Source organism: Homalodisca vitripennis, chromosome 6, assembly GCF_021130785.1.
Source record: "Homalodisca vitripennis isolate AUS2020 chromosome 6, UT_GWSS_2.1, whole genome shotgun sequence".
Taxonomy (NCBI): domain Eukaryota; kingdom Metazoa; phylum Arthropoda; class Insecta; order Hemiptera; family Cicadellidae; genus Homalodisca; species Homalodisca vitripennis.
This window is the reverse complement of record NC_060212.1, coordinates 119,758,481-119,768,602: the sequence shown is the minus strand read 5'-3', so window position 1 is coordinate 119,768,602 and position 10,122 is coordinate 119,758,481. Positions and strand designations below refer to the sequence as shown.

At 32.9% G+C, this 10,122-nt stretch overlaps 1 protein-coding gene across 1 annotated transcript; it reads left to right on the top strand.

The window, feature by feature from the left end:
* Window positions 1–597: 597 nt before the first annotated feature.
* On the top strand, window positions 598–8,510 carry LOC124364838 (mucin-4-like). Its single transcript, XM_046820616.1, has 2 exons — window positions 598–800; window positions 7,158–8,510. The coding sequence occupies exons 1-2, from the start codon at window positions 639–641 to the stop codon at window positions 8,493–8,495; spliced, it is 1,500 nt and encodes a 499-aa protein (XP_046676572.1). The 5' UTR covers window positions 598–638; the 3' UTR covers window positions 8,496–8,510.
* Window positions 8,511–10,122: the final 1,612 nt, after the last annotated feature.

The following is a 10,122-nucleotide window of genomic DNA, read 5'->3' as shown; positions in this document are numbered from 1 at the left end:
CTTAAAAGAAAATTACAGTAATTCGAAATGGAAATTTAAGCAATTTTGTGATAAGAGCCATACAAAAATGGCGGTAGAAATAAGTGTGAAATTTTTAAAGTATGTATATGAGTTAAAACTTCAAATAGAGACATGTTTTTATTAATTTAAATCTAAAAGTCCAGTTTATAAATGTTTTTAGTAAACCTTATTCATTTAAAAAAATGAAAATATGCATCAGTATCTCAAATATTATTGCAAACTCATCTATTTGGCTTTGACAAAAAATTGAAAATTTTAGATAATTTTTTAATGCTTTGCTCCTTGGACGTGTTCAAAATTTTTTATGTGTCTTAGAGTTGTAATATATTGTATCTGTTTATTTCTAAGGTAAATTAATGGGTGGAACCAAGAAAACAATTGAAAGAAATTAAAAATATAATAAAGTATAGGTTAATTATAGGGGTTTTTTTTTTTAATATCTGGTATGTGAATAAATCAGAACGGGATTTTATGATTGAAAATACTGTAAGTTTCCATGGACCTGTTAGTGGTCAGTTAGATTATGAGCGTTAAAACACGATATCCTGCATGGATGTCCTGCCACAGCCTGTGGTTACCCACTTCCTTAAATAAACAGGAGATGACCAGTGTCAGAGATGAAGCAGAGGTATCAAGTCCAACCTCAGTCCGAGACTCCTCAGCAGGAAGATGCATCCTTCAGGGTGTGCCTATGTACCATGCTGGTGATTCTGGCGTTGTTCGGACTCACGTCTTTCTTCCTCTGGTTGTCCATCGACCCTCAGAGAGGTCCAGACAAGGTATTTTCACACTATCCTCTTGTTATCTCTTTGCTGGTTTTGTCTGATGGAGGTTTGATAAAAATTGAAATAATAAAACCATGAGGCTAGAAAGAATGAATGAGATGTTTATCACACAGAATGACCCCATTGGTTAGTAGAGTGAAATGCTGCATACCGCATCAGAATACGACGATCCAGTCAGAAATGGCAGCGCATAATGTACTTCACAATGTGTACCTAAAACAACCCGCCATTTCTGATTGGATAAACCTTTTGAGATGCGGTTTGCGGCATTCAACTCTACTAAGTGAGCTCTTTCGAATGAGGTATCACTCAACCCATGCTTTAATTTAAGATTTCCATGTTTTCCTCTGTGGGCCGTCACCCCATGGTTGGCATGTCATGGTAAGCAAGGAAAAATATTTTACATAGCCATATGACACTGTGCAAAGTTTAAAGATGTTACTGCTATGGTTTGTAAAATATTAAGCCGTGCCCAGACTTTTAAACACCTTGTATATGTATATACAAGAATAGTGTCAGGATTTAGTTCATGTTCTTACTAGAAAAACAAGAATACACACAGAAAATACGAGATATATCACAGGAAATAGAAGAAGTTTAAAATACAATAATTACAGTTGTTAAAAGGTTACAATTAAAACAGCTTTTAGCACAAAACCATTAATAATGGAGAACTCTCCCTCCAGAATCATCACAGGAATTCTTTAAGGAATATATAGCCTTGTTGATGAGAAAATAGTTTAATTTGATTTAAAATTTATTGAATATAGTCTCTGACTTAATTTCGATAGGAAGATTGTTGTAAAATTTAATCCAATATACTTTGGTTTCTTTTTAAAAATTTGTATGGTATGGGGGCTTATTAATACATTATTACAATTTCTTATGAAATGGTTGTGATTATCTCCTACCAATTCCAGTTCCTGAAGTTAGCTTTTAATTGACAAAATAGTTTCAAAAATATATGTACATCCCTTCAACCGTCATAATATTTTTTTCTAAGTATTCCTTAACGGATGTTCTATTATGAAAATTAAAAATGGTTCTAGTGGCATTTTTCTACATTTTTAGAATAGAATTTAGATTATTTACAGCAGTAACACCATAAAGTGAGATTCCAAAAGATATTATTGAGTGAATATACGAAAAATAAATAACCTTTAATGTTTCTTTTTCACACAGGTTTCTCAGTCTAATTAATGCAATACAATACAATACAAATTCGCTTTATTCATAATTTGTACATAACATGTAACAAACATAAAATGGCGTCAGTTTACAATATACCATACATTACAATAACTATGGTATCATAAGATAATACAAGGTGCATAATGCCTACTCAATCTACAAAATTTATATTCTAGGCCCATGACAAATCGGTCATTATAACGGTTATCATTATGTACAAGATTATCTTGTGTATTTTACATTTTAGTCCTTAAGGCTACTAACTAAAGACAAAAAACTCATCAAATGAATAAAGTGGTCGACTGATCAAATAGTGCTTTAGCTTATTTTTAAAGTTTTGAAAATTGTCAATTGCTAAAATATCTTTAGGTAAATTATTGTAAAATCTAATGCCTGCAACTATTGGTTTTTTCCTTGTGAACTGCAAATCAATCTGTGGAGCTGCCAATTGATTACGGTGTGTCTAGTTGAATAGTTATGGAAGGTGCCTAATCTAGGTAAGCTGTAATTAGCTTTCCTTACTTCTAATATCGTGTCCATAATGTAAAGCCCATAAAAAGTTAAAATACCTTAATCCGAAAATATTTGTTTCACTGACTCCTGTGTCTGTAAATTTAACATAACCCTCATAGCCTTCTTTTGTAACAGCAAAATACTTTGCAAATTAGCATTACTGGTTGCTCCGTACAAAGCAACACCAAAAGAAATATGCGAGTGAATATGTGAGTAATAAACCATTTTTAAAGTTTCCAGATTACAATATTTTGAAATTGATTTCAATGCGTAAAGACCAGAAGATATTTTCCTTTGAATTACCTGTATGTGACCATCCCAAGTTAAGCATTCATCCAATGTCAAACCTAAAAATTTAATTTTATCTACTCTTTCTATTTGCGTGTTTTGAACTTCAATTTTTGGCTGTGGACTGAGTTTATTTTTGTGTGTACAAAATGAAATATATTTAGTTTTATCTGCATTAAGTGACAAATTTTTTTCACAAAAATAATTATATATTGATGTCATATTTTGGTTTGCTATATTTTCTATTTCGTTTAAAGATTTATGAGATATAACTAGGTTACAGTCATCTGCATACAAACACATTTTACTATTTAAATTTAATACAGTATTCGGTAAACCTTTAATATAGCACAGAAATAATAAGGGGCCAAGTATAGAGCCTTGAGGGACTCCATATTTAATTATTTTCATTTTTGATTTAACAGAGGTTAGTTGCCCATTCTGAATATGAGGAAGTTCAACGTATTGTTTTCTCTCTTTAAGATAGGAAATAAACCAGTTCAACGGCACACCCACAATCCCTAAATGTTCTAATGTTCTAATTAGAGTGTTATGGCAGACTCTGTCAAATGCTTTGCTGAGGTCCATAAATATACCAAAAGCACGATTACCCGAGTCCACAGAATCCAGAACTGACTCCACAAACTCAATTCCAGCAGTTGATGACAGATCTACCCGACCTAAACCCATGCTGCTCCTCCTCAAATAACCCATTAGTTTCTAAGAGTTCCACTAACCTAATATGCATTACATGCTCAAATATTTTGGAGAAGGTTAGCAGTATTGACAATGGACGATAATTAGTAGGATCAGTTGTACTACCTTTCTTAAAAACTGTTTTTATTTTAGAAATTTTCAGTTTTTTTGGAAATATTCCACTCACAAAAGAAGAGTTAATAACATGCATCAATGGTTTAATCAATAGATATTTTGCATTTTTTATAATAGGCATAGGGACATTGTCATACCCCGCAGAGAATTTATTTTTAAAAGATGATATGACTTTATCAAGTTCGATTTCGCTTAAAGGCTTTATACGAAGCTGTTTATTGGGTGGATTTTGAATATTTAAATATTATTACTATTATTTAACACAGATAAGGAAATTTTGAACTATACTGTCATCTACAACATTTATGAAGTGACTATTAAATATTTCACAAACTTTGTATGGATCGGAGCTCATTTGGCCATCTGCAATCAATCTAATGTCATTGTTTCTTTCTATTTTAGGTTTTATTTCTTTATTTATTATTTTCCAAGTAGATTTGCAGACATTTTCAGAATTCATGCATATAATGCATATAAACCTGACAACATGTTGGGAAGTAAATTTTGTACATGAATGTTCCAATTAATAGTTTTGTGTATTTCTAAACCCAAAAATGTCATACTATCCTTATTTTCAATTATTTTATTACAAATTGTGATTACAGGGTAAAATTTGCTGTAGTTTGCCTGAGTTTGAAAATGAATTAGATTAGCTTTCTCTGCATTTAGGAGTAGGTTATTAGAATTAAATTAAAAAGTAATTAAATAAATGTATGTCCGAATTTGCTTTGGTTTCTATTTCTTTCCAGCCAATTGAGGCTGTAACTTTCAAATTAGTGTCATCATCATACAGACATAATTTACTACCCTCTCTGAGTTGAGGAAAATCTTTTAGGTAGCAAATGAACAATAAAGGACCCAAGATAGATCCCTGAGGCCCTCCCTACTTTACTTCTTCCACTGAGGATTGGTAATAAATTTTGTAATTGTTTTTAATTTGAAGAATTTCCACAACTTTTTTCTATTGCAATGGTATTACCTTATCCAGTTCAGTGCATTCTTTTGTATTCCCAAATTACTCCATTTTAATAATAATACTCAGATCTATAAACAAACCAACTACTTCAAAAGTTCTATCTAGACTGTCAATAATTGATTAAAAAAAAAATTGAGGCTGCTGTTACATCAGACACAGTGTGCAAAAGTTACCATTGGTACAAAGAAAACGTATTGTATATGTATTCCAGTGACACTTTGCCATTGCAGTTTAAAAACTTTGGCAAAACAGTACATTTCTATAATTTTTGTTAAGTATCCACCTAAAGTATACATCGTTATAAAACCTTTGTCTGGTTAACGTTCCTTTATTACCACCAAATTAAATTAAATTTACATAAATCATATTTATATGGCTTATTGTGGTAGCACATCACTGCTTATAATGTTCTAGTAGTTACCCATGGCTTTGTGCACAGTTTCGTAGGTTTTGCACTTGTATGAGCACTCTGGTTCGAGTGAATTATATTTCCAATGCCAATGTTGAGTTTACGTTGTTGCTATGATCAAGAACATAATGTCAAAAAGTGTATATAGCCATTGTAATTTATTCTGGTCTTGGTACTATTTTGCCATAGTTGATTTTGCCTGGCCTAACTACTCAAGAAAAAATATATAAACACAGGTCTCAGAGGCCTACTTGTGTCAAAAGACAACTAAGATGGGTTTTTTTACAGTCTTTAAATGTATAGTAAAGGTTAGATAGTAATTTTGTCTTTGATTTCTGCATTACAGTACTGACTCTTAAAAGTATTAAAAGATAAACCTGCTTCAGAAACCATGTCATTTCGTTAAATCACCCAATTAAGTCTGTAGTAAAACATGAATCCACATAAGTCAGTTTGGCCACACATCCAGCCAGTCAGCTTACTTTTGATTTACGTAAGTGTTACATATTTTTGTCCAAACGTGTCATCAGACAATTTAAATAACCTTTCACCTTGTAAAGTTTTACTTTCAACTCAGAATTAGAAATATATTTTCCATTTATATGATCATATCTCTGACTACACTGTAATAACTCAATAACCATAATTTACACATCTGATGCCAGAGATGGGCTGCTAGGTTTCTAGGTATCACCCATCTTAGGGTGGGTTTAGAACCTGTCTTGGAATAGGAAGATGGTATAAATTGCAGAGATGGTTTTCCTCCCAATAACCATAACTTACCCATCTGATGTGAGAGAGATGGGATGTTCGTGTTAGGGTTCTAGGTGACACTCCTCTTAGGATGCATTTAGAAATTGTTTTGAAACAGGAAGATGGTATAAGTAGCAGAAATAGTTTCCCTCTCAATGAGCTTTTTTACTCTAAAACTTGGGGACATTTTACTGTATATGTGAAGATTCTAAGATATGCATCTATTGAAAGCTAGGTGGGACTTATTTCAAAGCAGTGAAATAGAGTGCAGGGAGTGAAATTGTTTTTAATGTTTATGACTGATCTTAAGATATTTAAGTTTTTAAGTCACAGTTCTGATGACAGGTGCCAGAAAAATCTATCCTGGAGCATTAAGATAGGGTAGGACTGAGAGAGGATTTATTCCTATGTTAATGAATAATACTAGTGACACTAGAGAACATTTTATACTAAAAAATGTAATATGTAGACTATAAATTTGGAAGTAACTCAGTTGGATTGTTAAATTAAAATAAGGCAAAATAATGTGAATTTTAACAAAATATTTCATGCACGTCCTCTCAAATTAATATTCTACAAAAAAACTCAATATTACGGGTTTAGTGTAATAAGTGGCCACCACATTTGAATCGTCATTAGTTTTTTAAACTACCGAAAATAATGTCAAAGAGAATTATGTTATAGTTATTTCAAATTACAGTACAGTTCGACAGTTTTTATATTTGATAATAATTTAATGATAGAAAAAACTATACAGGCTATGCTAATTTATTAAATGTAACAAACTAAGCAGTGTAATATTTTGTACTATTTTGAAGGATAAACGTACCTGTTAGCTTCTGACACAAATGACGTATGTTTCATATTCCATCATACTTGTGATAATTACTCAAATTCTATATAAATGATATTATTTCATTCAAATTCATATGGAACAATATTTTATTCAATACATTGTGGTGTGTTACTATTAAGTTATTGTATTGCATATAATGAAAAGAGTTATGATAAAAATAATGTAATATGGCATACAGATTTTTCAAATACTCAGTTTTGTCTTAGCTTATTTGCTAACCATATTATTTTGGAGTTGGAGTTTACAATTACAGTTGTTCTTTTGCATTTTAGTGTCACACATTTGATACTTTGAGATCAAATGTTTTTATGTATGTTTAATGTATTTATTACAGTGTAAAAGGTTTTTCTCTATTCATGAACTAAGTGTTTGTTACGTTGAATCCTCACTAGTTAAAATACCTCATTTTTTTGTTGAAAAATATTTTCTTTTATAAAATAACAAAACAACCTTTACCTTTCAATTTAAAATTATAAAAAATAGACATATTTTATTGAATTTTTAATTGTAAGTTTGTAAAAGTGAACTTTTTAGGTTTCTGGAGATAATCCTGCGTCTGACTCTTCATCTTTGTATGGCCACGTGAAGCAAAACCCAACAACAACCAGAGATGATCCATCTAAAGATAAAGAAAAAGTGCAAACACATGACTCAGTTATTCATAATGAAACAGTAGTGACAAACCATCCTTCGACTGATCATGTAACTGAGACATCCACTAGAACTACCCCTGTATCAAACACAAAAATAAGTGTTAAAACAAAACAGGCCCAAACTACAACATCTCATTCTCCATCAGAAGTCACCACCAAAGTCCCTATTGTCACTATAATAAACGAGACTGAGACATCTAAATCTACAACAGTTGACGAAACTGAGTCATCAACTGGTTACTACATCAACAATCCAGTGACTTGGAACTCAGAGGGAATTTATATTGATGATAATGTAACAGAAGAAACTAATGAATCATCAACTACCTCTTATATCAATGATCCAGTTATATTCAATTCAAGTCAATCTTATTTCATTAACACATCTGCTGTAGAATCAAGTGAGACAACTAGTTATTATATTAGCAATCCAGTAGTGTGGAATCCTGGCTCATCATATTTTGAAAATACAACATCTGTTAGTGAAAGTAATCTTAAAGTTACAACAGAAAGCTCAACTGAAAGTTTTTCCCAACTCAATTTGACTGGTATCCCTCAGAAAACTGAAGACAGTAGTGTAATTTCATCAACAATTACCACAACTGAAGTTCAATATATCATTCAAAACAACAGTTTAATAGACAAAATCAATAAACTGGTCAAGGAGTTTGAAGTCGAAACATTTTCAACAACTGAAAATGATGTTGATGAGAGCGAAGACAATGTAGGGAAGAATATGATGAAATCTGAAAGACTTGTAGTTCCCTTTGAGACTACTACTGAAGAAGTTTCTTCCATTGTAACACCAGGTTCAAGCTCAAATACTGTAGCTAATGAATCAAATATAACAGAATTAACTTCCACACATAGTACTATCACAAACTCTTCTGTAGATGATACTGCAGCTAATGAATCAGATATAACAGAATCAACTTCCACACATAGTACTTCCACAGAATCTTCTGTAGAAAAAGCTGAAACTGTAACAGAAGAAACTGCTACCTCAGCTTTGAGTGAAAATTCAACAAAGAACACTGATTATGAAGAATATACCCCACAAGACAGTTCTACATCCTCAGAAGCAGTGTTCATGAGTGAAACATCTACAGCTCGGACTTGTTCTATTCCTGCTGCACCTGCATGTCCAGTCTGCCCAACCCTGCAGAATCCGACTACAACTACTGTCACAGAGACTACACCTGCAATAGGTCAGTCATAGAATGCATATATATACACAATAAATAAAACTAAAAAACATTGGTATTTATTGTGTTTTATTTATTGTGTTATAAATTTATGACATAATTTGCTAATTAAAAAAAGTCAGTGAAAACACATTGGTTAGTAGAGTGAAACGCCGCCTACCGCATCAGAATACTGGGGGGGGGGGGGGGTGGGGGGGGGGGGGGGTGGGGGGGGGGGGGGGTGGGGGGGGGGGGGGGTGGGGGGGGGGGGGGGTGGGGGGGGGGGGGGGTGGGAAATCTTAAGATCAGCGACTACCGCCTCCGATTTGCCGTAATTTTTTTTTTGCTATTCTAACAACAGGGTTAACGTAATTTCACCGAAAAAATAATCCCGATTATCGCCGGTAGGCCCACAAAAAATCTACTCCCCCCCGCCCAAAAAATTTTTGGAAAAAAATTAAAATTAAAAAAACGCTGACTGACATTGCATTATATACGTTTTTTAGGTCTTTTTAGTTTCGATTAGGGCAGTATGTCCAGGTACTACTTTCTAGTTTAAAAAAATTCGTTCGTATCTTATCAGTGTTAAACGCGCCGCCCGCTTACCTTTTGCCTGTAATGAAACCTGCGTTAGTTATGTTCTGAGTTTTGTGTCGGTGTGTGTAAGCCAGTCATCGGCGTGATTCTGGGCTTCGGGACTTTGCAAGAACTCGAGTATCTAATTTTTTTTTCAAAAAGAGCAAGCATCGCATGATCTGTGTTTTGAAATAGGCACAGCTAGGGTTTTGTTAAGCGATTGTGTGACGCAAGAAAACCATTGCACGCGCAGTGTCAATAACTTCACTAATATTCTCTTGTCCCTTGTGGGTTTGTTTGTTTACGGTAAATCGAAAGCAGTCCTTATAGGTCCACGTGACCCGCCCGGGGCCAATCGGAAACTTTCATGTTTGTCACGTGCCTACTGTCAACTCATCTCAAAACGACCATGGTCGGCCATTGGTGTTTTTAGTTTTGATTAGTCGAACATCTTGTTATTTAATGGTGTTTTGTGATTGCCAACATTTTACTGCCCGAAAAACTGGTTTTTATGGTCGTTTAGCGATCAATCGGGGACTATTTTTTCGGGTGAAAATTACGTTTAACCCTGTGGTTAGTATGCAAAAAAATTACGGTGATCGGAGCGGTAGTCGCTGAGCTTAAGATTTACCATCTTGGTAAATTCTTATTAAAAAATTCAGTATACGGTTTGGTTATATCGAAAGTTATAAATTAAGTAATATCCTTTGTCAATATTCGAGATAAAAAAACCAAGGTCGCTTTTCGTACTTTTCCTCTATAATTTATTTCTGAATTACCTAAATAAAATTAAGAATAGATTTTTTCAAATAAAGTCATAAAATTTCACTTACGTTCTAAAATTCAAAAACCATGGTATTCATTCTGTTCATGCATGGAACAATATCAATTTTATTTTCCAATTGCATTTTTTACTCTCATAAACATCAAGCAAAACAGGAGCATCAGATTCTTGGATAAAATCTTATATTTAAGAATACAAAATAAATCAGCTTCTGCTTCATTTTAAATGTTGTTAAGTATCAGTAGGTCTATTAAAATTTGAATGTGTTACTTTTTTTTACTAGTCATTTTTTGGTCACAAGA

Coding starts and splice junctions, on each gene's coding strand:
- LOC124364838 (XM_046820616.1), top strand. CDS start 639: ATGAAGCAGAGGTATCAAGTCCAACCTCAGTCCGAGACTCCTCAGCAG. Junction 801..7,157: donor CTCAGAGAGGTCCAGACAAG/GTATTTTCACAC, acceptor TGAACTTTTTAG/GTTTCTGGAGATAATCCTGC.